The 27,012-nt window shown below is 39.8% G+C and overlaps 1 protein-coding gene across 3 annotated transcripts in view; it reads right to left on the reverse strand.

Moving 5' to 3' along the window:
- Positions 1–27,012, reverse strand: part of LOC138527989 (glutamate carboxypeptidase 2-like) — an 898,418-nt gene that overhangs the window by 457,636 nt on the left and 413,770 nt on the right. For all 3 annotated transcript variants that reach the window (XM_069639404.1, XM_069639405.1, XM_069639406.1), the window contains exon 9: positions 13,864–13,949. In XM_069639404.1, the coding sequence (XP_069495505.1) occupies positions 13,864–13,949 (86 nt within the window). The remainder of the gene's footprint in view (positions 1–13,863; positions 13,950–27,012) is intronic.

Raw genomic sequence — 27,012 nt, forward strand, 5'->3', positions numbered from 1 at the left:
ATTTTTTGGGTTGTGGTCATTCGGTAGGTGTTTGTTTCTATGGGTGTATTATGCTGCAGTGGTTGTGGCCAGGGCCTAGAGTCTTGGGTGCATGGCACCAGCATAACACACCAATGCTACCAAACATTTTGACTGTGGTTTGTGGGCTGCTTAGGGGATATGTTTTCAAAAATGTGAGTACTGATTGGCAGTAGTGTAATAGTGTTTATAGGACAATGAGATGATGTGTGTTAGTTTGTTTGTTGGATTGTGTTCAGAATGTTGGTATTGAAGACTAGGCATTTTGGGTTGTATTTATTGGTGAGGTGTTTGTTTGCATGGCTGTGTTATGCTATGCTGTTTGTGAGTCTAATTATCATATACTTACTGTTTCCTTTGTTGAGGCTGTATGTAGAGTTTTGGCCAGGCCATGTAGTGAAGATTGTAGTGTTTGGCAACAAGCACTGCAGCATAGGATACCCATGGAAGCAAACATTTTGGATTGTGGCCTATGGTCAGGTGTTTGCTTGCATGGGTGTATTATGATGTGGTGTTTGTGAGTCCAATCATTATATACTTACTGTTTGACTTTTTGTGTTTGTATGCAGTATTTTCATGACATGGGAACCAGTCATGGGAAACCAGTGTACTGTGCAATTTGCTAAATTCCTGTGTTTGTTCATTAAATCATTGGGTCTATGGGAAAAAAAATCCATGCTGGATTAAAAGAAACCTTTCTACGTTGTGGTATAATATATTTCTTTCATTGATTTCAGTAGGAGGAATTGAATAGGTGTATGGTTTCTGATTTGGAAGTGGTGGTAGTATTGTTGCAATAAAATAGCAGTTGGCGTATTCTAACGGTTTATTTCTTGTTTCATTTTAATGGTATTCATTTATCTGTTTGCTTGTTGAATAATATTGGGGAAGTTAGATGCCTGTTGGCATATTCTAACTGTTCATAGTTTTGAAGTTGAAGATTTGTTTATATTCATACACAGATTAGCTATTACATTTTGGTTTAAGAATATTAAGTAAGCGTTTACAAGATTTGCTGATCATCTCTGTTTTAGAGTAATGGTAGTATCATTACATTCAAACCATCCACAATTCTTTTTTATATATGCAGTGTAGTGACCTGCATTGGTTGTGGCTCCTGTGGGGTAGATTATACATATGGTTGCGAAGGTTTTCTTACCAAGTGATACTTGACCATGTGTGAATTCAGTCAGCTTGCAGTTGTTTTTGGTACCATCTGCATTGTAACGTAAAAGCATTACTATTATGTATTTACTATGTGTCTTTATTTGTAAGGTGGATTGATTATCTGAATTGCAGGTAGTACATATTCTGCTATGGTTTGCATTTTGTACAAGTTGCAGACATGGAATGGAATCACAGTTAAATATGGATACATATACGAAGCGCTCATTAGGAACTTCTTGTGCGACATGACTGCAAAGAGTGCATATATGTTTCCACATGCATGAATTTATAGGTATATTTTTGTTTTCTAGTACTTGTAGTAAGTACATTAGACATTATTGTGGATCTTTTTGTGTGTTTATAGTGAATTTGACCATCCCAGCACAGTAGTCCAATGCCTGCCTTAATCCAGAAACACCAAGTGTTGTCAGGATTGTTGGTTGCATTTCTATGAAGGACTAACATTTGCAAACACAATTGGTCTGTCCCGCGTAAGTAAATGTCAATAATTGGTGGCAATTGAAATAGAATATGGATTGCTACATTTGGGTAGCAATTTACACAAGTTGTATTTGAATGGACCTGACAGTTCTGTGTCCAAGTCATTTGTTTGGCGTGCGCTTTGTTTCTTTGAAGAGGTAGTTGACTTTGTTTGTGCAGAACATTTTTCTTTGGTTGTGGTCCTTGATGAAGTAGTAGCTTCTCTCAATGTCTTTGGAGGAATTGCTGTGACATCCTGCATACTTTGAGAGTGAAGTTTTTTTCTTTTACAAAGTTTTGCTTTTTGCGGAACAGGATAGGTTTTTAGATGGGGGTGTAGAATGAACACAGTTTATTGTATTCTAGAATACAAGTAATATCAGCATTTACTTTACTTGCATCAAAGTTGATTTATATATAGGCTGTCAAGTGTACGTAAGCGTGACAGTGCTACATAGCTCATGCCTTCTTTAAAGACTGTACTACCAATATCTATCAATGCTTTATCTAGGGTAAGACCTTGTGATTTGTGAATGGTGACTGTGTATGCTAGAGTTAGAGAAAATTGTTCTCTGTGTACATACATGTCTTTGAAAAGAAGAAAGCGGGCTGGTGGGCGTCCTATCCTTTTAACTTCTGAAAGTTTGTCAAACAGGATGTTGACAAACTGAATGTTGTTTTCACGTGGGTATGTTTGAAAGCCAGCAACTGTACCTAGTGCTCCATTAACTAGTCATTGGTCTACATCAAGGTTACGTTTAAGAATTACTCTACAGTTTAAAGATAATCTTAATATTTTCTCCAAACCAGCTGTGTTATAGATAGAGTTTCTAAGGTATTTAGCCTTGTTGTGGCTTGTTGACATGGGCTGTGTCATACCATGTACGTCCAGTTTGTCTGTGGAGCAAATTTGAAGTATTGGTTGCATTTCTTTTTTTAACATTGTTTCATAAAATTTTGAACAGCTTGCAAGAGTTGGCATCAAGTACATACAGATTACATTTTTGTGTGCTAATTGTTCCATGACATCAGTAGCACATGAGTTATGGCCATAGAGTGCATGGATGTGCCTGGTTTTCACTATAGATTGTGCTTCTTGACATAGTACACCAACTCTAATACATTTTGATATGTTGGTGTATGTGAGGTCTGCAGACTGACACATGTTTTCAGTTAATTCTCTATATTGGAAATGTTGCCAAAGTCTGACATTTCCTATGCTGCCAAGAGTTTTACGGCATAGTTTGTGCCATAAGGTTTTAAAAATAGGTTCACCTTTAAGTGGTGTTAATTGAAGATCTCTGAAAACTATAATGTGTTTTCCTTCAAATAGTTCTTCATAGTCCGTTTTTAGGACCTCTTGTAATCTGAGGTGAATGAAGGCTAGCATTAGATTGGAAACCATGCTTACCTCATGTATTAGCAGTATTTTCATTTGTTTGAAAACTCTGCGTAGTTCCATTGCAGCTTCTGGAGAAAATGTGTAATATTCTAATTTGTTTTGGTGTTCTACTGGAAGGAGTAGTAATTGGTGTAAAGTGACACCAACTATGTTGTAGGCATCTAAACCTGTGGGCGCAGTTACAACAGCGGACACTTTGTTCTTTGTCAATTGTTGGAGGAACTTGCTGATGATTTTGATTAAGAACGTTTTGCCTGAACCGGCTTGACCACTCACGTATAGCAGTATAGGTTTGTAGTCTTGGCAGGTATAATTGTTACTTTCATGCTGCACACCATGTTCAATTTGTTTTGTTAATTCTTGGAAAATGCTACTCTGCTCATTGTTTAGTTGTGATTTAAGTAGAGCAAAGTCTTCTGTAGATTGCTCATACTGACACATGGTGTTTTCTACTTCTGTCATGGCTAATTCTACTTCATTTGCTATTAGTGGCTGTCCAAGAGGTTCTTGGCTTCCCGTTACAGAAGGTTGACTACTGTGAGGAGTGTCCACATCTAGTTGCGCCTGGAGTAGTTCTTGTAATTGTTCATTGTGCAACATTGTTTTATACTGTGTAAGGTTTACGTCTGTTAGAGTGCTCTCATTTGATTTGAAAGCGTCTTCATCGGAGTCATAGGTATCGAGTAAATCTTCTTTTCTCCGTGGTTTAAAAAGTTGTAGCAGGGACATGTAATACAGTTCATTATGTTGAGGAGTTTTTAATGACAATTTGATATGATTAAATAAGCTTTGTTTGGTAAGTTTCACTAAGCTGGCTTCACAATTTTCCACTTTGTATCTACCTTTCTTCTCATCTGGTTTAATATAATATTTATATGTGAAGTTTTGGGCTATGTGGTATAGACCCATGGTTTCCAAAGTGGTACTCCTGTTTGGGTAAGATGTGTCTAGTAAATTGTTTTTCAAAATGTCTTTTCTGTTGGGATCATTTTTGGCTATTGTTTCTATGTCTTCATATGATTTCAGAACGCTTTTTCTACATTTAGCAGGACCAAGGCTTAGCCATACTATATTTTCAGATTTTCCATACAAGGCAGTACCTGTTAAACGGTCTGCAGCTTCATAGCAGCCACATTCTCCATGGGAGAGCATTTTTATGGCTAACCTGTACAATTTCTGTGATAGTGTTTTGTCAGATGATATGTCATCCCAGAGGTCTTGAAGCTCTGTTTTTTCTGCTTTGGTTAAGTAGGCTGTGGCATATCGTGCAACTGCAGTGGAATTGTCTGCAATGTACTGCACATCTATATTTTCATTCCATAGGAGGGCAATTATTGCATTGTAATCATTGATGTATTTGGATCCTTCTGTTCATTTTATGTAATATGCATTGTTAGGTGATTTACCTTTGACACTATGTCTAACTGAAAACATTAAGTTGTTTACTTGACCTGTTGTTGAAACTGGTCTAGGGAAACCAAAGCAGCATTTGGTGTAGTATTTCCCTTTGTTTTTATTTTTGCAACAACAATACTTCCCACATTTGTGTCTTTGAAATTGTAAAATTTGTGCATGAAGGTCACTATGTGTCTTTTGTGAAGGGATTTCACAAGTGACATATTTTTGGATGAACTGAAAAACAGTGGCATCACTGTCCTGACCAAATTTAGGAGCATCTTTAATCCACAAAAGCATGTGGATGTGTGGTGCTCCTCTGGCTTGGTATTCCTTTCTCCAAAAGAAGTGTTGCACTTCTCCAAGGGGAGGAACAGTTATATTACAAATGAAGTGTAGCATAGCAATGAAGCAAAGATGGAAATATCTTGATACATTTACAGGATCTATAGAGCAGAGTTCTCCTGGTGTTTTTATATCTATATCTGTTTTGTTTTTGTTTGCTATGCGTAGGAAAACGTGTAAATCTTCCCATGCATATTCTGCACAACTTAATGTCACAAACCAAGTTTCTCATCATACAGCGTACATCACTGTGATGTCAGAACCAGTATTCTTTTGTACCACGCATGTTTGCTAAAAGATTTGTAATGCTTGACTGTAAAACCTCATCTTTTTCTTGCACTTTTTGTAGTAATTGGTTAGCTGACATATTTTGAAAATTGGTACCCAATGTGTGTGCAACTCCATAGCATAGATTTGCTAGTTCACTTACAAAGAGAAGGTAGAATATGTATTCCATGTTTTCTCTGAATCTGGGGTCTTCAGAATACCTTCATAACGATCAGTATTCTGATGCTGTTATTTGTGCGGGTCTATCATCGTATCTTCTTCCTTTTCCTCCTTTTCCAGTAGGAAACAGTAGAGGGAAGGCACGTGCTTCTATACTTTTTTCCCATATGCCGATTGGAGATCCTTTGGCTTGTCGCATTTGGTACATTTCCATCTATGGTGTCTTTAGAGTGTAATGGGTGAATTGTATAATGGTCTAAAATATTGGATTCTGTAGCAGGATCTAGAAGTTGAAATTAACCCGTTTCTGATGAGTTTTAAATTATTTCAGTGGTTTCCCTGAGTTTTTCTTCAATATTTATTTCTTTGTAGTATTCATTGTTGTCTTTTAGATGTAGCAGTGCTTGTCTAACTTTATGTAAGTCCACAAGTTGTTGACAATCTATTTTGTCTTTTGTAGATACGCCAATTACTAAGATAATTAAAGATTGATCTACTGGACATTGCACTCCCAGAGTGTGTACATTTTCTTTGAGATCTAGTGGCAAATAAACTACTTTGTCACAAATGCCTTTCACTAATTCAGAGGGAGGTAGTTTTACTGTTTTTGTTTGAATACGTATTATTGCTTGAAATGTGTCCACTGTTTGAATTATGATGCTCTCATACAAGTTAAGCTGTTGCAGGGGTTTTGGTAGTGGGAATAATTCCAAGTTATTTGTGATAGCACGTGAAGGTGTTTGGTTGTTGTCAAGTTTTGCAGTGCAGTAACAGCAAAGTATTAAGGGGTCAGTAATTTCGTATTTGTTTTCTGCTATAAAACAGAGAGCTAATTGGAACCACTTGGAACCTTCATTGTCTTCTATTCTGTACATTATGTCTACAATTTTTGTGCTATTCTTATAAAAAGTCCTGTGGTAACACACACACATGGTTTAATACTTCAGCAGATGTACATTTAAACTTTAGTAATCCTTTTTTGTATGTGTGTAGTAGAAGGTTGCCATCTGTAAAGTTGTTGCTAGTCTGTTGTAAAGCAATTGTATTTTGTAAGTGGCGTTCACTTCCAAAATATTTTCTGTGGATATGCTCCATTTCTTTGAGTAGTTCTTTGGCTGTACCATGTAGAATATTGTTATTTAAGTTGGCTAGTGCTAAAGCAGGACTTTTGGCATAGAACAGATTATGAACCAGATTTCTTAATAGTTGAATGGTGTGTTGATATCATTTTGATATGGTGGAAGGTGCTTTTGCAAATAAGTCCAGAAATGCAGGCTAATGAATATCCTTGTAGTCCTTTGTATTTGCGCACTGGACAGGAGTCCATACTTCGTAATTGTTTTATTTTCAATTTGTCTTTGCATTTCACATACTGATTGAGGAACTGACGTAAAGATTTGAAAGATTTTTTGGCTATGTTACACATTGATGTGCACAGCCATTAGTAGACTGGACGCATTGGTTCAGTGGAATGGAGAGTTGATACTAAGTTTTCTGGGGATATTTTTGTTAGCAGCATTTCTTGTTCCATAATGGTATTCTTAACCTTTTCATACCCTCGTCCACTGCTATGTATGGCAATTGGGTTTATTTGCTTTTGTTTGTATGCTTCTTCATTGAAATATGGTTATGTGCTGTGGTGTGAGCGCATTCACCTCCACAGATGCTTGCGAAGCTATCTTTGATGATATTCCGTTTATTGAGAAGTCTTTTTTGTAGTTTAGTACTTAGTTTTGTTAGTGGTTTCATTCTGTTTAAAACTAAAATAAATCATTTCCTTTTGAGAAGGATTACACTGTCTATGAGAGCTTCTAGGATACATTTTCTACAGTAGCTTTTAAGGGTTGTCAGTGATTTCTCTGCTGTTTTTATAAGGTTGTCAAGGACTCTAGGGCAGAACATTTTTTGTAAAATATTTTTTTTGGTATGCTTACTTGTGGCTACATCGAGATTTATATGTGCAGTGTTAGCACTAGTGGTAGCTGCAGTCTTGTTAATCACTTTCTGTTTCGTTTTACATTTGAAAAGAGGAGGCACATTTTCTTTACTGGAAACTGGTTTTGTTTCACTTACTGACTGTATTAGCTGTTTTGTTTTTGTACAAATTCTGCTAGAGGTATTTTGGACACTTATTTTGATTTTGTCTACTTCTGTGTTGCGTCCTACGGAGCTGCTTTTTGGTAGGCATTCTTTGGGGTCTGTTGGAGAAAAAAAGAAAGTGTGGGTTGTGATGTTGTGCAGTGTATGTGTGCTTTGTGCATGAGTGTCCGAGTATGATGGTAAGCATGTATGTAGAGGTGTGTGATTGTGCAATGGGCTGTTACTTCAGGTTGGGACGGCTATTCTCGTATTTGTGCATTACTATACTGGTGTTCAGATGACAATACAAAGTGTGCAGCTGTTGAGGGGCAAGCAGTAATACTGAATCTAATGCTGCAGGGTTAATACAATTGTGTGTTCTACAATACTAGAATTCTATAGTGTTTGAGTAACAGAACATTATGGCAGTATTGCACTTACTTTTTTGGGTGGAAAGAATAGGTTTCTTCTGATTTCTGGTTCATACCTCAGATGCTGTTGGTTTTTAGGAGAGTGGTCTTCACTGCAATTGTGAAAGAAAAAAGTTAGTAAATATGTGGGATAATAGCACTGTTAATGTAGACATGAATTTGTTTGTTTTTGCAGTGTGCTTTCTGATAACTGTGCATAACATGTAGAAGCACTTTCCTTTGTCTATGTCCATTCTGTAGATTTTACTTAGATTGTCAGTTGAACTTGCCTTAGAAATGATTACAGTAGTAATCACATAGAGCACACTTGTCTTTTTAAGGTGGTGTTATTGGATGTTAGGAGATAGCAGAAATAACGGTATGCTTTTCTTGCTATTTAGACAGAGTAAATGGTAGGAACTGTGGGGGAAAAGCATGCAATGTACACATTTGTGAAGGTGTGGGAAATAAAGCAGAAGGATGTGATGGTTCAGCAGCTTATTACTCTCCAGGAAAGTTGCAGGGGAGAAGGTTCAAATAAGAAAACCTGAAAAAATGGCAAAGGGACAAAGCAAGTTTAACAGACTGCAGGTGATTAGCAAACTACTGGGTGATCCTTTGCTGCTTGGAGATGGGAGAGTCTGAAATAAAGTAAGGGTTGCAATGAAGGGTGTGGTGCTTGCGTTGCAAATGGAAGGGGGAGATGTTGTATGTGTTGGTTTACTACACTGTTTGTACATAGTTGTACATGATGTGATAGACATGACTGCACGTGTGCATAGTTGAATGCTGTGGTAAATTCTAGAATGGAATGGGCAACCAGCTGGAATGAGAGAGCTGTCTAAATTGGAAGAACAGTTGTAGAGGCAGTGGTGTTGTTTCAGCTGGGAGCCTTTCAAATGATAATGGCTAGCTGTGTGCATGAATAAAGATGCATGTACACATCATGGCTGCGTGTCATTTTTATAACACACTAGAATGCCTTCTCCCACAATTATACTGATATTTCTCACATCTTTTAACATGAAATGACACTTGGTTAGACAGCAGTGTGTGTTGTGTCTGATTACTATTATAATCATTCCTAAAGGAAGTTCAAATGATAGATTGTATGTAAAATATCGAGAATGTATAGAAAGGAAAGTGTATGTATATCCTATGCTCTATACTGCATTAAATGCTATTATGGTTGAAATGTGGACACATAGGTGGCAGTGGTTACACAAATGACAGAATGAATGAAGAGAATAACAGTTTGCACATTACAGTTAGTAATATGGGTAAATAAAATTCTGGAGAGCCGACAGCTTTGCAAGGGACACTTGATCATAGCAGATGGAAGAAATGACAGTAAGCTTTTTTTACAGGTTATACAGGGTACGTGGCAGTTACCCTGTTTATATGCGTTTATACAAGAGCTGTACATGTACTGCGCAGAAAATATTCATACCTCTAGTTTGTGTTCATTCATGTGGATGTGCATGAATCTGCAAGCAGAAATCTTGGAGAGTTTTACAGTAGTTGTTGCTGTATGTGCTTTGCAATCACAGCCCAATTGTACTCAGAGTGATCAACAGTTCATCTACATCTAAAGTGCTGAACTGTGATGATGCAGTTAGATGTAGAGTTCTTGGGTGTGATTGTTGGATGGTTGTGTGACTGCTTAACAGTAGCCAATGAGGGAATGGTGCTGAGAGTGAAGTGAAAAGGGCAGAAGGGCTGCCCCACTGTTACACGCTCCGCAGACACCGCAGGTGTTCACAGACAGAGCATGCCACATCTGGGGCTTCTGAGCATGATCCCAGTATACGTTTACAATAATCAAGGTTCTCTGATTAGACTTTATCCCAGATGGCCAATCGAATGATGTTATTTGCATGTACGGATTTGGATTTATTGGAGGTCATAATGTTTGCCTCTACATTTTTTGTTGATCAGCGTCAGGAGACCAGACGAAGGTCTGCTTTTTTTTTCTTTTAAGGCTGGGTTTATGAGTATATCAATGCCCTCACCGACAGGGGCAGTGAGGAGCCAATTATCTTGCAAACATGTCGTATTTTTGGAGTTTGTTTTCTTTTGTATTGAAGTGATGGAGTTCCTCTTGTTCCATGAACCAAATGTTGCTGGATTTTTCCCGAGGGGCTCCTCACTCTAGCTCGTTTGGTTTGCATTTAGAAATCCAGCCAACCATTCCCAGTTTTCATCTGCAAGTGTGAGCTCTCTGATGTTTTTGTTTATGGTTATTGTTCGTTCTGTGATTTGCTGCAAATTAAAAGTTATTTGTATAGGGCTTTTGGCTGAGTCTTTAGGTTCCTTGCAGTTTCTGAAAAGTGAACATGCAGAGGACCTTGCTTCACTGCTTCACTTATGGTTGTTTGTTCCAAATTCTTCAACAGGTCGCACCCACGGCAGCTACATGGGTGATCATGGTTCCTAATTTTAAGGATTGATTTATTGTACAATGACGAGTTATCGTTCATGTCAAAGCCTAGAGGCCATAGACTTCAGCTGAGTTTAACAATAAGTTACAAATCAGCTTTGAATCAATCTGAAGACAAACAGTCATATTTAGATGGAATTAGAAATTCTACCGCTCTGAAATCACTGGATTCAATTCATCTAAGCAATGGAATTTGGTGTAGGAGTTTTAGAATATTAGTATGATTCATTTTTACATCATCACTAGCTGGCAACATCCTTTCTAGATTCTGTGACTCTCTAATATTATCTAAAGAGGTTTTATCGTCATTCATGTTGTAGTTCTTATTCTGGTTATTCAGCCAGCTTGTGGGTTTTTTTTTTTTTAGAAATAATGAGTTTGGTCGTAGAGAGATTTGTGTGATTTTTGTTCTGAGACTTCTGAGAACGCTTTGCTTGGATTTTGCTTACTCTCTAAAGTTGAATCTTGATTAGTGTTTGCCGGCATATTTGTTTCCTTCAGTGATGATCCTGTTAGTTTGTCAAAGCATCTTGGTGGAAGGTCAGCATTGTGCTGTGTAGCAAGTCTCTCGAGTAATATAATTCACTTTTCTTCCAGCATTATAATGTGCTTAGCCTGCTCTCTTTTTTGCACACACGCTATTGGCATTGTCTTGCTGGGGTCAGATAGGGATGATAGAGGGGCTGGGATCACATCTCTGCTGGGTGCACTCGTAGACCTGATAGGCATCTGAGCTTCTTCCTCAAAATCGTATATCGATAAATCCAGTAATTCTTGATCAAATATATATATATATCCCCATTAGATGGTAGCAGGAGACAAAGAAAAACAAGGTTACAAAATAAAAACAGACCACGCGTTGGCTTTTCAGACCCACATTAGTGGGAGACAACTGATGCTGCAGGGATAGAGGAGAGCTGGTGGCACGCACACACAGAAGTGTGTTACCGAAAAAGTAAGTGGGTAACAAGGGTTTCTTAAGGGGATGCGGGGAACAGTGATCTATGTGATGCATCGTAATGAAAGTCAGAATTTTTATGGTCAACATTATGGGCGGCACAGTGATCACATAAATCTGCATACAGACAAGAAATAGTCACACATCTACATTGCTGTTCAGGAAATCGGCAATGCTATGGTAACCCTCTCCTATAAATGAATGATTTCATAGAGTTTTTTAAAATTACCAATAATATCATGGCGAGGCATCAAACATTTTTGCATGAAAGCTATTGTGAGTATGCAAATACCCATCACCAGAAGATACTGCCTCACTTTTCTCTGGCCCCTCTCAACTAGTGTAATGTTGGACGTAAGCACATGGGCCCCATGGAAAAGGAGGACACAGGAGCAAATTCTTTAAGGATGAAGGGTGCAAACGAGCCACTAGCAAAAACTAAATCAGATGTTTCAGCAGTGCAGTTGGAGGGAGGGTGAAGGAAATATGTTGTTAGTTTTCACCCAGGGGCTGCGCCACAAGTAAAAGTCAAGGAAACTGCACCTTTTGTTTATTTTGTGTGTCCAGCAACAGAGACTCAAACTACACCTCACTGATTATGCCTACGGGGCTGATGAAAAATGTCTGGAGTTGCTTGTAGTCTCATGCAGAAGTGATGTGACCTAGCAGTTTGGGCTGGACTGCTCCTTTTGGGTTAGGGTCATGTCCGATTTGCATATGGTCTTTCCCCTTCTGTAATGGCTTGAACGGTCTGGAGGGTTGCCCAGAATTGATTCAAAACATTCCAGCGATCACGTTTTGGTTTTGCTTAAGTCCCCGGAAAGGAACGAGTATGCCCAGACTAGGTCCAGAGTCTGCTGAGCCTAGAGACCCAAGCTCCACCTCACTGATGATTCCCACTGAGGCCAAAATGTGTAGAATTGCTGTGGTCTCGTGCAGAAGGAGTGAGACCTAGAAGTTTGGATCGGACTGCTCCTTTGGGGGTCAGACTAATCCCGATTTGAAAATCTCTTCCCTGCTCTAATGATTTGGATGATGAAAAACTATGGACTGGAGGGTTGCCCATAACTGTGCCTGTGGTTATGTTTGAGTCAAAACCTTCAGGCCATTACCTTTTGGTTTTGCTTAAGTCACCCCGAACGGGTTGGCAATGCTCAGACGTGGGTCCGAGACTGCTGGGCCTAGAGACCCAATCTCCACGTCACCATTGATGCCCAATGAGGCCGAACCATGTCAGGGGTTGCTTGTGGGTTCATGTGGGACATATGTCACCTAGCAAGTCAGGTTGGACTGCTACTTTTGGGGTTAGCCCAAGCCAGATTTGTATATGGTCTTTCCCCCTTATATAACGGCAGGTGAAAAAACTATGGACTGGAGGGTTACCCAGAGCTGTGTCCGTGGTTATGGTTGATTCAAAACCTTCCAGCCATCAAGTTTTTTATTTGATTGAGTCTTTTAGTATAAAACCAGACCGATATCTCAGTGGGTTGAGTGCTCACTCCTGCGATCTATGTGTGATCTGAAGGTCACAGGTCTGAATCATGGCAACTCAGCCTTTCATCCTTCTAAGTTCGATAAACGAGTATTAACTTCGGTTGTGTGATAATTGTATGCAAACATGTTCTCTGTATAGCACTTTGGCAAAATCATGAAATAAATAATGCATCTTTATCATTATAATTATGTATATAAAGCACAGCTGTTGAAATAGTTAGGAGTTTCAGAATGTTGCGGTCATCCTTGTCAATAATTCTCAGGGAATAGTTGGCAGCTTGGTTCTGTTCAAAATGAGAACATGGATTGTAGGACCGCAGAATGATGATGTGACCAGCATTATCCTGAATTTGCTGTGGTCTTTTGCACAATTTTAACAGAGAGCATATTTTCGGGGTAGGTATACTGGTGGTAAGGATGGGGAGGGATAGGATTCCACCCATTCTAGGGAGAAGGGGAAGAGGAAGGTTTCAGAGGAGAGGAATTGATGAATATATGAGAAAGAGAATAGGAGGTGCTGGTGTGATGGATATGATGAATGTGTCATGAATGGGTAGATAGGAATGTATGCCATGGTGGGATGCGGTGGGGGTGGCTGGACTATTGGTGTGTGTTCTCCTCAATGTAATGGCTTCTCAATTTCTTGAGGTGCAATTATTGCCACCTATTCATCAATCAGAATGCGTACTTCTGAGGCATTCAAATATGTATGATGATATTTCTCCCATCCAAAACCAGGAGTCAATGCTGCACTGCTAAATCACATCTCTTGTGCACGGGGACGCAGGCAGGTAATAATAATAACTTTATTAACATGAATACAAGTATTGTGTTAATGATTTGCCTTAGCTGTTTTACTCAACCCAACTCTCCCCAAATACGTATACATTTGATCATATCACCCCTGCGACTGAACGTTTTATTTATAACTTTCACAGTTCCTTATCCTGCCAACCTAAAATATTTATTTTTATTTTCCATCGATTCAAAAAGAGAATAAATAATAATTGTCCAGATTTTATGGGACTGGGAATAAAAAGTGAATTCGCACAGAATCCATTCATGAGGTCAATAAATAGCACTAAGGTGTAGAATTCACCTGGCAGAAAAACTGGTGATAACTGGAAAACAGAGCACCTGGCCCAGGGCAGTGAAATACATGTACTGTGGCTGGCATTTATTTACAGGTTGCTGTGTTCACAGATCATTAAAAGAGACATAGTCTTACCTGGCTCGACCGCTCCTTTGATGGTGCCAATCACATTGTAGATTCTCCTTATTTCATTTTTTGTGTGGATGTGCATTCTGACCTTCCTACATCAATAAAGAATGAAAAAAGAGAACCTCATTAAGGTTGGTTAATACATTACTAGGAAGCACACTGATGACGTTATCTTTCATGTTCAGTTTTCACAGCACCCAGAGCACTGGGTTTACTGGAGTGGATCACAAAGGGTGACAACAAAATGGGCATGCACGCGCTAAAAGGATCTGCAAGAACCATGCAGGCTTCATGCGTGGAGTCATTAACATGTGAAGAAATAACATGTCACAGAGCCCACCGACCCCTTAACATATGTATCATCATTACCTTCATCAGTGATGATGGACAGGGGTAAGGCCCGCTCAGTCAGTAGCAAGCAGGTTAGGACACCAATATGGCACCAAATAATATTCAAATAAAATTCAGAAACAATAAGAAAACATGAACTTGCCAGGTTGCTTTGCTGTTTTATATTGTGTGTGTTGTACAATACTGTATTGTACAGTCTGGTGTAGGGTACACACTGTTTTGAGAATGACTGGGCTGCAACGATGACAACTATCTGCTGAAGGATATAAATCCCAATTACAGATAATAACTCTTAGACACCTTTAAGATATAGGGTCTAGTCTTCTGTGTGCTTTTGTCAGACATACTAGCTTGTAGGGGAGGTAGGCTCACTGCATAAGTGTGGGGCATATGTGTGTATATTACACACTCAACAATGAAGATTGTTTCATGGATTCAGAGCTATCCTGTAGTTACAAAGCTGTCTGTGGCACTATTGTCTAGAGGCACAGAACATGTTACTCTGACTACCTGTCCCTGGTTAGAGGACCTGACACATAGGAAGGATTCATGTGCCGATATGGATACACCCTGCGGATAAGACTGACCAGCACTGATCAAAAACTGTGGCTTAGGAGCATGACATGCATGTCAGTGGGTAGACTCAGTGTTAAGAACACATACCAGCTCGTTGTGAGCCTTTTACCTAACTAGGTGTACTTAATTATCCCTGCTCCACACTTGCCTGAATCACCACACAGGATTCATGACTGTATAGGTGACATTTTTTGTAGACCATGCTACTGAGCTGGTGGCTCGTTCGGATGGCTCCTATTCATTAATTGTTTGTACATTTAGGATAGACTAAACCGGGAGAGCGCATAGCATAAAGGTCACCATTAAAAGATTGTTCTGTAGTTAAGGAAAATATATATTAAGAAATTAGTCTTTGGTGCTTTGATGAAAACACCTACAAAGCAGTCTCAAATGGAACATAAACATACTTGGTGGCAAAACGCCCCTGCTTTGGATGCCCAAACCCCTCATATAGCAAAACTATTAAAAAAAAGGTTGGAGTTAACCTAACCCACATACAAAAGACTTGCAAGCAGTCCTTCTCCTGCCACGCCCATCTGGAACTTATTCTGGCAGAGGCTTGAAATGCCTGTGCAATCCCCCAATTCTGCAAAACACTAAAAAAGTGGCTCTTTCAACAATATAATTCTAAAAATCCCTCTATACCTCCAGCAACAGTACTCCGTTACTGCATACAATGCCAAGCAGAATTCTGGCACAATCCTGGCATAAGGTTCTCCGCTGCTCTTGAGCTCGGTTTGTGCTATAAGCAATCAAATTAAAATACAACAAAACAGATATTTAAAAGATAATACTACATGGCATGCATTTCTCTTGAAGACTTGATTGAATAGGTCTGGAAACTATAGTACACTCGGAGGGACGTTCACAAATCAGCAGTAAGTTCGAACAGGAGATCACGCTAGTGAAATGTACATTAGTCACAGATCTGTTGCCCACTGACTGACAGACCTACAAAGTCTCATGATCTGCATCCCTTAAACCCTGAGAAATCCAGACAAAGGAACACAAAAGGACAGTCACGAGTCAGTCATAGTACTACTTGAACTCCCAGATTATCTCACCACACCCCTTACCAGTACCATAATAACAAGGGTATTGAAAAGGAATTAGCTCAAGATCTCATCTTTGTACCCATTCCAAGCCTTAGATGCAAAATTCCTTATGAATGAATGAATCGGTGCCACTTGATTGTGGGCTTAAAACTATGCTCATTAAACAAGAGGAATAAATGGAGAAAGAAGGGGCAGGATTCCGATTTACTTGACCAGTAGACAGCAAGACCACTGAGGGCTGGAAAACGGTGGCCTTTGAGCGTGCAAGATCACCTTAAAGGGAGAATCGTTAACTTGTTTGTAGGCACTCTACTTTTGAGAGCATATAGCTAGTCTGTAGTTTTGAGGTACAACACCAACGGGATGCTGCAGATGTGCCCCAACTAGAGGCTCCTATCAAGACCCTTTGCCTTTTATCCAGGAGGAGGGTTGTCTGTCAACATGGAGCATCTAGAAGCCACTGTTTCTGTTCCCCAAGTATTGAATTAGTAAAAGTGCATGACACCTTCCAGGACCCAAAGATCATGGTATCATACTTTGAAATAGAACACTTCTGTGACCAATGCATTTCTATGACTGGTGATACTCCCCAGCGTGCAGTCTCAGTGAAGATGACCTGTAGCTCCAGCAACCAACTTCAGTACTGTCTTTTTAAAAACATGTCCTCATTTGTGACTCATTGGTGTGATATCGAAGGGACATCGCCTCCTCGTACTAATCAAAAGAAAACTATCTTCATACGGAGGCGAAATCCTATAATCCTATGTGGCTTGGGGTGGATAAACACTAACAAAAGCAAAGCCCTCAATGGGTGAAATATAAAGAATTTCAAAAATAATGCATAAACTACATGTCCCAAATCCTCAAAGCATCTTTGCAAACACATTATTCATTACTGTTTTTATTGTGTAGTAGAAATAGTATTGCATTACAACCATAGAGTATATACATCTTTATCACATTGATGGTTTATTGCACCCGGGGTAGTGGGGGGGGGATCAGCCATTCACGTTCCTTAGTTCTCTGGTTGAAATCGTTAATCTCTGTGCACAATACCTGGAACCTGGAGGGTGCTTCACCTACCAGTGGTGCCATCTTCTCCTCACCATTCCTTTATTTTTTTTTATGTCCCTGTCACCCTCGCCCGCCCACTTAGCTGTGTTCTTCAGCGGCAATGTCGCCTCTGCTCCGTCTCTGTGGCCACCATGGAAAAAGAAGAGGGCCCCGTATGGAGCCCCGCCCTCGGTATCCATGGCGACTATATTGGGGCAGTATTTTCATTCATTGAACAGGACGCATGCTTCGCTGATAGCGGGATGCTGTGCAGAGAACGTGGCAGAGGTTGAGGTTTCTAAAAGATGCAAAGGGGGGCAGCGAGAAGAGGTATTGAAGCCAGCTGTCCTGACGGAGAGAGAAGCTCTGTGTCCTGCATCTTGCCTCGGTGAGCGGTTTTCATAGGAGCGCGTGTGGCGCGGTGTAACTCAATTGGCAGACAGCGCGAGCAGCGGAAGGCTGACTGGAGCGTCAAACGCCAGGAAAGACCCGATGAGCGAAGAAGCAGAAGCAACGAATCAGAAGGAGACAGCAGGGCATAGCAGTGAGTTGGCCTGATCTAGGTAACCCCGGAGCGCTCCGAAGTAGACCTCTGTGCATGAAAGTACTTTTTCAATACAGACCTTATAAATGAAAGCAAACTGAGTGCAACTGTCCTGTATAGAGATATCGGATAGGAGAATATTGCATCCCACATTGTAAAAGCTAAAAGGGGCAATAATTAAGCAAAGTAAATATAACCTCCCTAACGAGAGATGACGAATCAGAGAATATTGTAACCTGCATTGCGAATGCCAACAAGGGGCCATAATAAAACAGAAGAGATACAACGTTCCTAAAGAGGGATATTCAACAAGGGGACATTATAACTTGCATTGCCAAAGAACATCAAGGCAATTCGAAAGTAGCAGTCCCAAAACAAGATTACCCGTGAGAGAAAGTTGTGAACTATATTGCCAACAACCAATAGGTTGTGTAGAAAGAAATCAGACACTGAAGGAAAAAAGCTGCCCTTGTAGAAAGGATCAGTGGTGAGAGAACTGTATCCTGCATTGCCTATGGCAAACAGATCAATGTGAGAATCATTGTACTTTAGTACAACATGTTTGTGGAAGAAATTGTAAGCCAAGTGTGCTGCAAGTCAAAAGACTTACCCAAGAAGCCATTGTTGGTTCAACTTTCTCCATTAAGGTTTAAGTGTGAAAAATGTGGAACAAGCCTCACCACAGAGTACTTTTTATAGTACTCTGGAGTTTTTATCCTGGCAGGTAGGTACACCAGAAAATGACAAATAGTTGTTATTCTGGCAGGCGTGTGGACCAGGAAGAATATTATTTGAAGAGCTGTGAATGTGGTAGAAGGCTGTGGTGGAAAAGTGGCAATTCCACTGCTGCGCACCCAAGCAAGTCCCCTCAAATCCTGCCTTGCCGCGGGAGACTGTTGCTGCTGCTACTCCTGTGTTTGGTCACATTTTTTGGATCCTTTAGAAGTACATCCTGAGAAGGACTCAATATACCAGAAGGCTTGGCTACCTACAGAGGCGGGACTATAAAATCTGATGTGCGCGCTGCGCACCCAAGCAAATCCCCTCAAGTCCCGCTTTGCCGCGGGAGACTGTTGCTGCTGCTACTCCTGTGTTTGGTTGCATTTTTTTGGATCCTTTAGAAGTACATCCTGACAAGGACTCAATATACCAGAAGGCTTGGCACCGCGCGCAAGCACCCAAGCAAGTCCCGCTTTGCCAGAGTTTTTATGTTTTTTTTTTTCCACAGCAAGCAGCTCTCTTAAAAAACAACCATCATCAGACTGATGAAATTAAAACTGCGGTGGATGCATATCTTCTTCAACGGTCAAATTAACTTAAGCCGCTAGTACCGTCGATAGAGAAAGAAGTTTACGCTGTGAAATCCAATTCTCAAGCAGTAAATGCCTGTGAAGCTCAACAACAAACGAATCAGCTGGGAGGATGGGAAGAACTAAGTCAACCTAGCTCTAAGAAGTCCGTTCCAGTGTCATTAAGAGAAACTACTTCCGTCAGCTCATTCAACAAACGGAATGACACCATTAACACCGCGATTGAAGCTTACTTTGCACAACATTTTCAGATGTTGAATTTCCCTGCTCTACCGAAAGATACACAACAAAAAGTTACATTTTCCAATGGCAGTCTTCCCCCTCGAGACTGTACCACAACAAAAGGCGAAAAATTCTTCATTTAAAAATCAATCCATATCTGAAGATCCTTCACCTAAACAGCAAAAGATGGATCTTAAAAAAAAAAAAAGGCCTTTGCAAATTACCATACTTTGATATTGAAATGCCGTGCAGCCCCATACCAGCAATATGACCTATCAAGAGCAAGTGTTCTTAACATCTTTAATGACGTTCCTGAACTAGAAGATCTAACGTCAGCGGATAGAGCAAGTAAAATTCATCTGTGATGTGAACTTAGCCATAGTCCGGTTATGGATGAAATCTGGTCTAGTGATGAATCCTTTATGGCAAGCGAGGATGGAACTCTTTAAAATGGGCTTCTTGCTGGCGCAAGATCCGGAAAGGAGGTTGTGTGAAACACCGAGTGAAACACAAGTAAGCACAAAACCCTCCATCAATGAGTGCCAGTGCATGCACTGCACCTTAGAACAAACTATTACAAGGCATCCACTCTTACCTGAAGCATAACCATCATTGCAGCAAAAAGTGATCAGAGAAAAACAAAGCTCTCTTACATTAGTAAGTTGGAACACAAGGGGATACACTCACTTACTAACGGAACAGAATAACAACCTTACAGAGGCAGATATAGTTGCCCTGCAAGAAACTTGGACAGCTATCACGCCGATATGGGACAATCACGAGGTATCCATTATTCCAGCAGTAACAGCACAAAAGGGTCGACCTATGGCAGGCCTTTTAGTAGCCGTAAAATCCAGTCTGGGCCTAAAATTACAACCGTGGGCAAGCCCGAATAATTACATCCAACTTGTCAAAATTACAGTTGATTCTCAAGATTTGGCACTAATTAACTTATATAGAAATCCAGCAGCCATATCTGATGGCCTCTTCTATAAAGAGCTGTCAGAGCTTTTCAAATTGATCACAAAAACGAAAGGAATAACATCAATCATACTAGCTGGAGATCTCAATCTCGATCCCATCAAAACCACTAAAGAGAAAAAAACTCAAGAGATTAATACATGGAATAGCTTTATGACGCACGTAGGAATGAGAATGGCTAATGGATCACTTCCTGGTGATATTCCACCTAAGGTGACATGGCAGAGAGGAGCCTTGTCAAGTACCATCGACTATTTATACCTATCAGAGGCACATTTTATGCTGTCAACGACTTTTAAGATAATAAAACAATCAAGGAGTGACCATCATATGCTAATGTTAATCTGGCCCAGGATTAATCACGAGGATCTGCGAGAGCGACACTGGATGTCTCAAGCCCTAAGCATTAATAATGCTAAATCTTGCTTCAAATGGTCCCCGAAGAACTTGATATCGCTAAATGCAACACTGAAGATGCAAGATAAATTCAACCAAACACACTCGTATGTGGATGCTCTGTCATTATACAAAAACCTTTACATTCCAACCAAAAGATCTCATAATCACACATTTGACCCGCTTACGCAACAGGCAAAAAAAGAATATTGCAAAGCATTAAGAACAACCGGAAAACTTCCATGGATCGAGAGGATCAAAGCCCGCAAATTGATAAAATCACGCTATAGAAATTGGGTCAGATCCCACAAAGGTAAATTGCATCAGCAAGATGGATAAGCATTTCTGGTAGCAACAGCGAATAAAAATGCCTCACAATTCTGGCAATTATTAAATGCAAATGCAAATGCAAATAACAAACAATTCCAGACCCATCTAAATGGAGTCTCTGAAAACCAATGGATAACACATTCTACTTCACTATATGCTGACAAGTCCTTCGAATCATTCCAGTATAAAAGGCAATTCACAACTCCTTGGTTCCTAGAATGTTCAGAGGCCATAATTGAGGAATTAATAGTAAAGTCTTCATCATCACGAGCTGCTGGCCCTGATGGCATCACCAACTATATGCTAAAACAGCACCCGAAACACTGGGCAGTAATTTTGAATAACATCTTCCAACGCATTCTCAGATCGCAGAAAATTCCGGACTTTTGGCGCACCTCTTTAATAGTTAGCATCTTTAAAAAGGGTGATCGTGGAACAGCGTCAAACTATCGGCCAATAGCTTTATTGGACTTGCCAGGTATAATATTTAATCGGCTCATCCTAAGGGACTTTAACCGATGGACACAGTCAAGTAACCGCCGTGATCAAAATCAGACAGGCTTTGTTGCTGGCCTGGGGATTTGAGTTAATTTAATGATCCTCAACGCTTTAAAAGAACAAGCGCAAAACACAAAGACATCCTTATTCTTTGCATTTATTGATTTAAAAGCAGCGTTTGATTCGGTCTCCAAAGTGAAGTTAATTGAAAAACTCCTCAAAGTTCAATGTCCTCAGTTTCTGATAGACATCATTTTTGCCTTACACTCTTCGACGTCCATACAGGTCCGTTTGACTATTATGGGTCTGCTGTCTGCGGTTATTCGAACATCAAGAGGACTGAAGCAGGGGTGCATCCTAGCTTCAGCCCTCTTCAACTTCTTTATTCACGATGTTAAAGATATTTTCTTGACTATAGCATCTGATTCACCTAAAATAAATTCAATTGCCATACAAGCATTATGGTATGCTGACGATCCCGTTCTTGTCTCAAAGACCCCAACAGGTCTACAAAAGTTAATATCTGCACTCGCTATTTATTTTGATGAGAATGAGTTGTCGATGAATGTAAACAAATCGCAGATAGTAGCATATACCCCTAAAGCAACTAAGAGAAGCAAATATATTTGGATGGTCAAGGATATCATATTAGATATTGTTCCCAACTACAAATACTTGGGTTTACAATTTGAAGGAAATTCATTGGCCATAGAACATCTTCAGACATTGCAAAATAAATTGACCTCAGCAATATCCCAAACTAAATTAATTCTCCATAAATATGGCAAATTTACTATCAACCAAGCGCTACACTTTTGGCAACAAAAAGTAACACCGGTGTTATTGTATGGGTTGGAGGCAAGAGCTGTTACCAACATTAAATGTTTGAATAAATTGGAAGCCAAATTTTGGAGACAAATTTTAAATGTACCACAATCAACTCCTGGTCCATGCTTGAGATACGAGCTAGGTCTTAAATCGTTAAGCGCAAAATATCATTGGCAATTATGTGCATTACTTCGAAAATGTCTTGTAAATACCAATGAAGAGTCGATTCTTGCTACATTGTCTTTATATTTGTTTACATCGAGTCATTTGTTTATCCAGAAATGGACAAAATAGGTTTATCAAATTATGGCTATAGCAGATGTTAATGTTGAGACACTCATAATGAATCCCGTGATAGCAAATAAGAAAATCTTTCTCCATGACTGGATTGAGACTTGCGCATTATGTTTACAATATAAGCATTTTAACAGAAAATTCTATGTTCATAAGAAAATGGGGATTGTGGAAGCTTATTTGTCAAAATCTCCATCTCCACAAGTTCGCAAGGCAATTCTGAGAATGCGACTTAATCTCTGGCCCACTCGTGATATTTTGGCCCAACGTAGACAAATTAGCATGACCGAGAACTTCTGTAGATTTTGCAGTGACTTAACACAAAAAGAAACTTTGGAACACATTATCATAGAATGTGTAGCTTTGATTCCATTAAGAAATAAGTTATACAGGAAGCACATGACTACAGTTCAAATGTACAGCCGAACCTTAGATGGGCTTTTTTACTTAATTCTGCTAATATGAGTGTACATATAGCATCAGTGAATTTCCTTAATGCTCTTCATTTGAATGATTAATCGATTCTGTAAAAACAGTTGATGAAATTGATGCATAAGCGGAGGTTACTGATAATTACTGCATTTAATTCTTTTTTATCTCAATTGAAATGTATAACTAAACTTGGAATGTTTCCTTTCTGTAACCTAGTGCTGTTTGTGTTAAAAAACATGTTTCTTGAAGGTTTTTGATGTCCATGCTCATGTAAATAATGCAGAATTTTATATCTTTTGTATTAATTATGTTTAAAATGTTATAAATTGAAAAAAGTTTATTGATTTCAGCTAAATTTCAATAAAAAATAAAAACAATTCCACTGCTGTGTTTTGATGAACTGTTGCATAATCAACTTGACTAAGGTGTTGCTTATGAAGGAGAAGTTTTGATGAACTGATGTATAACCATCCTGACTAAAGTGCAACTTTCTGAATGAACCATCCTGCCTAAGGTGTTGCTTATGAAGAAGGAAGGAGATGTGATGAAAATGATTGGTCCTCAGAGAAAAGAACATTTACATTGACTTTCAACTTGATTTATGAAGAGATAGTCCTTTTTACCAAGCAGAAGGTTGTGGAAACTTGAACAAGAGTAAGAAACGTTTGGAACTGAGATAATAAATGAAGAAAACGGGTGTATTGTACATGGAGTGGAACGTGGCTAGTGAAAAGAACTTTCCTGAAATTGAACTTTGGTATGAAACAGCCTGAAATGATTCCGGAGAAGGGGATCCAACCCTGATCACAAGGATTTCTGTTTATAACATTTATGTTTGAATTCATATGTTATTTTGTGAAGGTTAAACAGCCAAATAATTCCTATACGTTTTATGTCATATGTATTAGTGTGAGGGACAGATATTTGTGGACATCAGGTCACTTTCCTTTAGCTTTAGATTGTTAGGCAGGAAACGCCTTGCTAGGCTAGGGAAAGATAGGTGTTTGACTCACCCTTTGTCATTTAATAAAATGACTACTTGTGATAAAACTCCACCTAACTGTCCATCTCACATGTCTGACCCCTCACAGTTTCCAGTGTAGCAACTTGTGTTTGCATGCTGCTCCGCTCCTGCCTTTCCTCCTGGCTGTCCCCCTGCACAGAAGTTAGTTTTGTGGGTTTCTGGTGTTGAAAGGCCATCACATAAGACAGAAAGGGGGCAGAGGGGAGAGCCCTGCATGCCAAGAGTGTGATGTGCTACAGTGAGTGGGAAGAGAGCCCCTTAAGACCAGAGGAAAGAAACCCCTGAACCAAGAGAAGATGGGGTGAAAAGTAGTAAGAGGAAAGAGAGTGACTTTGATCCCCAGAAGAAGGGATGTGTAACAGAAGAGAGCCCCTTGAACCCTAGAGGAGTGGTGTTCTCTAGTGGGGGGAAACCCCCTTGAGCCTAGAAGAGAGTGACTGATCTCCAGCAGAGGGGTTGTGTAACAGAAGGTGAGAATTCCTTTGCCCAGCAGAGGGGAGTACGTAACAGAGAGAAGGGGAGTACATTTGGCACACCTAAAGGGAGGAAACCCTAACATTCTCTGAGAGACAGAAGCCTTGTGGTCCCTAGAAGAAAGGACAAGGACTGAGCTTTAGAAATCACTGAGCAGAGACCATCCTGTGTGGAATTTTCTGTATGCCTTTTTATTTGTTGTCTTTCATATATAATCCTACTTTCAAGGACTTGCCTGTGTATGTGGATATGCTCACCAGTATCCTTTTGGCTTTTTAGATGCCGACATGCAAAGAAAAGAGCAGACCGGAAAGTGAGAAGAGCAGATCGGAGAAATGGAAGCAATGACATCCGTGGACACTTTTCCAGGGCTGAAGAGAACCGATCACAGTGGCGGAGCAGTAACCCAGAGAAAGACGTCAACTCAATCTGTGCAGCAGCACAGAGCAGCCACATCAGAGGCCAGAGTGCAGTTCAAAGAATGGGACTGGCGGAGGAAGTTCCACAATGGGAAAGCACTCACTCGACCACCATGGATCTTTTAGGGGATTGTTCACCTGACTTATGCTAGGGTTTACCGCTAGCACAACCCAGGAGATTAAATTTGCCATTGACTTCCCTTCACCTCCAGATTTCTCTTGGGGAAAGTGCATGCAGAGAAAGGGGGCACACCCTGGGAGCGGGCGCAAGCCAGGGCATTGGTTAGGGACAACAGACCAGCCTTTACCAGAGGAGCGCTATATAATGTGAGGGGCCAGCAATGTGAGGCAGACAACTTTAATATTTTTTATTTAATCAAAATAATCATTAAATGCCTCACTATCCCTTCTCTATCAAGGGTTTCCCAACAAAACTAAGCGATGTCTGGCCATCACAGCTAAACATCAAACATGAATAAAATATATGGTATTTCAAATAACAGCAACAGTTGTTTGGAAAGTGACTGAATAACCTCTTCGTAACCTGGCTTAACACCCTTCCCCAGGATTCCAAGAAACTAACATAATTGTTCAATAGATAGAAACGAGGAAACTCCTGTAGATAGAACAGTCTCAATTCAGTTCTTGATGTTTCAATGTCAAAGTAAAGTTTTGTTAACCAATGTTCCAACGGTAACAAAGCTTCTTTCTCTTTGTGATAAACCTGCCATTTCAACAAAACAGCATTGGGGTTATTCCTGGCCAAGATACTTTTCCACAACTCCCAGTTGTTCAAAGTGTCAAAGGAAATATGGCTTCTACAAATATTAGTGATCAGCAGTTAAAATATCTTTATTTACAAGATTAAAGTTCACAATAGATATCTTTGTCAGGATGACTTCACAGTGCTGCTACATCTGCTTCACCACCCTCCCTTCTACCGCAGTTTACCATGAGGACATTCTCCTTTGTCTCGTAGTACTTCACTCCACTTGTACTACTGACATCTTGCATCTACTGACACGAGATCTACTACAACAGCTTCAGTACTTTGTGATATAATCAGAGCTTCCATACTTTGTGATACAACCACCACTTCAGTACGTTGTGATTCAAGATAGATTTTCATTCTGACAAGATTTACTCCCAGGCACCTGAACACCTTCAAATAGGCAAGGCACTCTTCCTCTGAATAACTCTACAAAAGGGGCAATTTCTTTGCCTGTCTGGCACCACAACAACCTTGGCTTGCCTTTGGGACCCACTTTTTTTCTTCTTCTTTTCTCTCTCTCTCTATATATATATATATATATATATAGGTTGTGACAACTTCAAATAATATGCATGAGCCGCAAGTTTCCCTTCCCCAACTTTGCCTTCATCTCTCTGCCAACTGTTAGCCAAAATATTTACCCAGAGGCCTTAGTGCCACTCTCTTGGCTTCAGGTAATGTTTGCACACTTGTATCTTAAGCAAGGTTAAGTTTCTATTGGGCTCACAGTATTGTTTAGATGGTTTTATCGCTTTATGAAAGGCTACTTTCAGTCTTAGTGGAAACACTCTTGGGTTGGGCAATGCTTTCTCTCTTCTTAAATGTAAATACAACATTTGAACACTTGGGGACAGATTACAGGAACTTTGCACCGGTACTTGTGCAAAAGTTGCACTACTGCAAAGATGTCCCTATTTTTACAAACACTGGGACATATTAGAAAACGATTGCACCATGACAGGTGCAGTTTGGCGTGGTATAAGCACAAGGGCAAAAATTGCTAAAGTGCAAAAAAGATACACTTTCAATGTGTTTTTTCACCAGGGCAAAGTTTGCCCTAGTGCTGATACCATTCTATATTAGCACTAGTGCAAACTTTGCCCTGTTGCAATAATGCACTGAAAATGTACCTTTTTTGCGATGGGGCAATTTTTGCCCTGGTGCTTATAGCATGCCAACTGCACTTGTCATGGTGCAATAGTTTTCTAATCTGTCCCATTGTTTTAAAAAATAGGGCAAACATTGCCCTAGTGCTAGTATCGTGCAACTTTGTTTCTGTAATCTGGACCCTGGTTTCTTTTATGAAAAAATTGTTGTTCGCGTGAATACAGATGTAAAGTTCACTCTTCCTTTCATAAGATTTACAAAGTTTAAAGTATTTAACAAAGGCTTCCTGGAGCAATTGCTCTTCACGCAATTGAAAAGAGAAATTATTGATCACACGCAAGTGCTACATTTTCATTGTCCCATTGTTAAAGAGTTCAACAAACCACTTCAGCTCACTTCTGCTTATACGCAAGTGAAGATTATTGCACTGGATAATGTGGTCACGCAAGGAAATCGGAATGCAATGCATGTCTGTTCAGCTTCTGTGGT

The sequence above is a fragment of the Ambystoma mexicanum genome, chromosome 7q, assembly GCF_040938575.1.
Source record: "Ambystoma mexicanum isolate Mex_15411 chromosome 7q, UKY_AmexF1_1, whole genome shotgun sequence".
NCBI lineage: Eukaryota > Metazoa > Chordata > Amphibia > Caudata > Ambystomatidae > Ambystoma > Ambystoma mexicanum.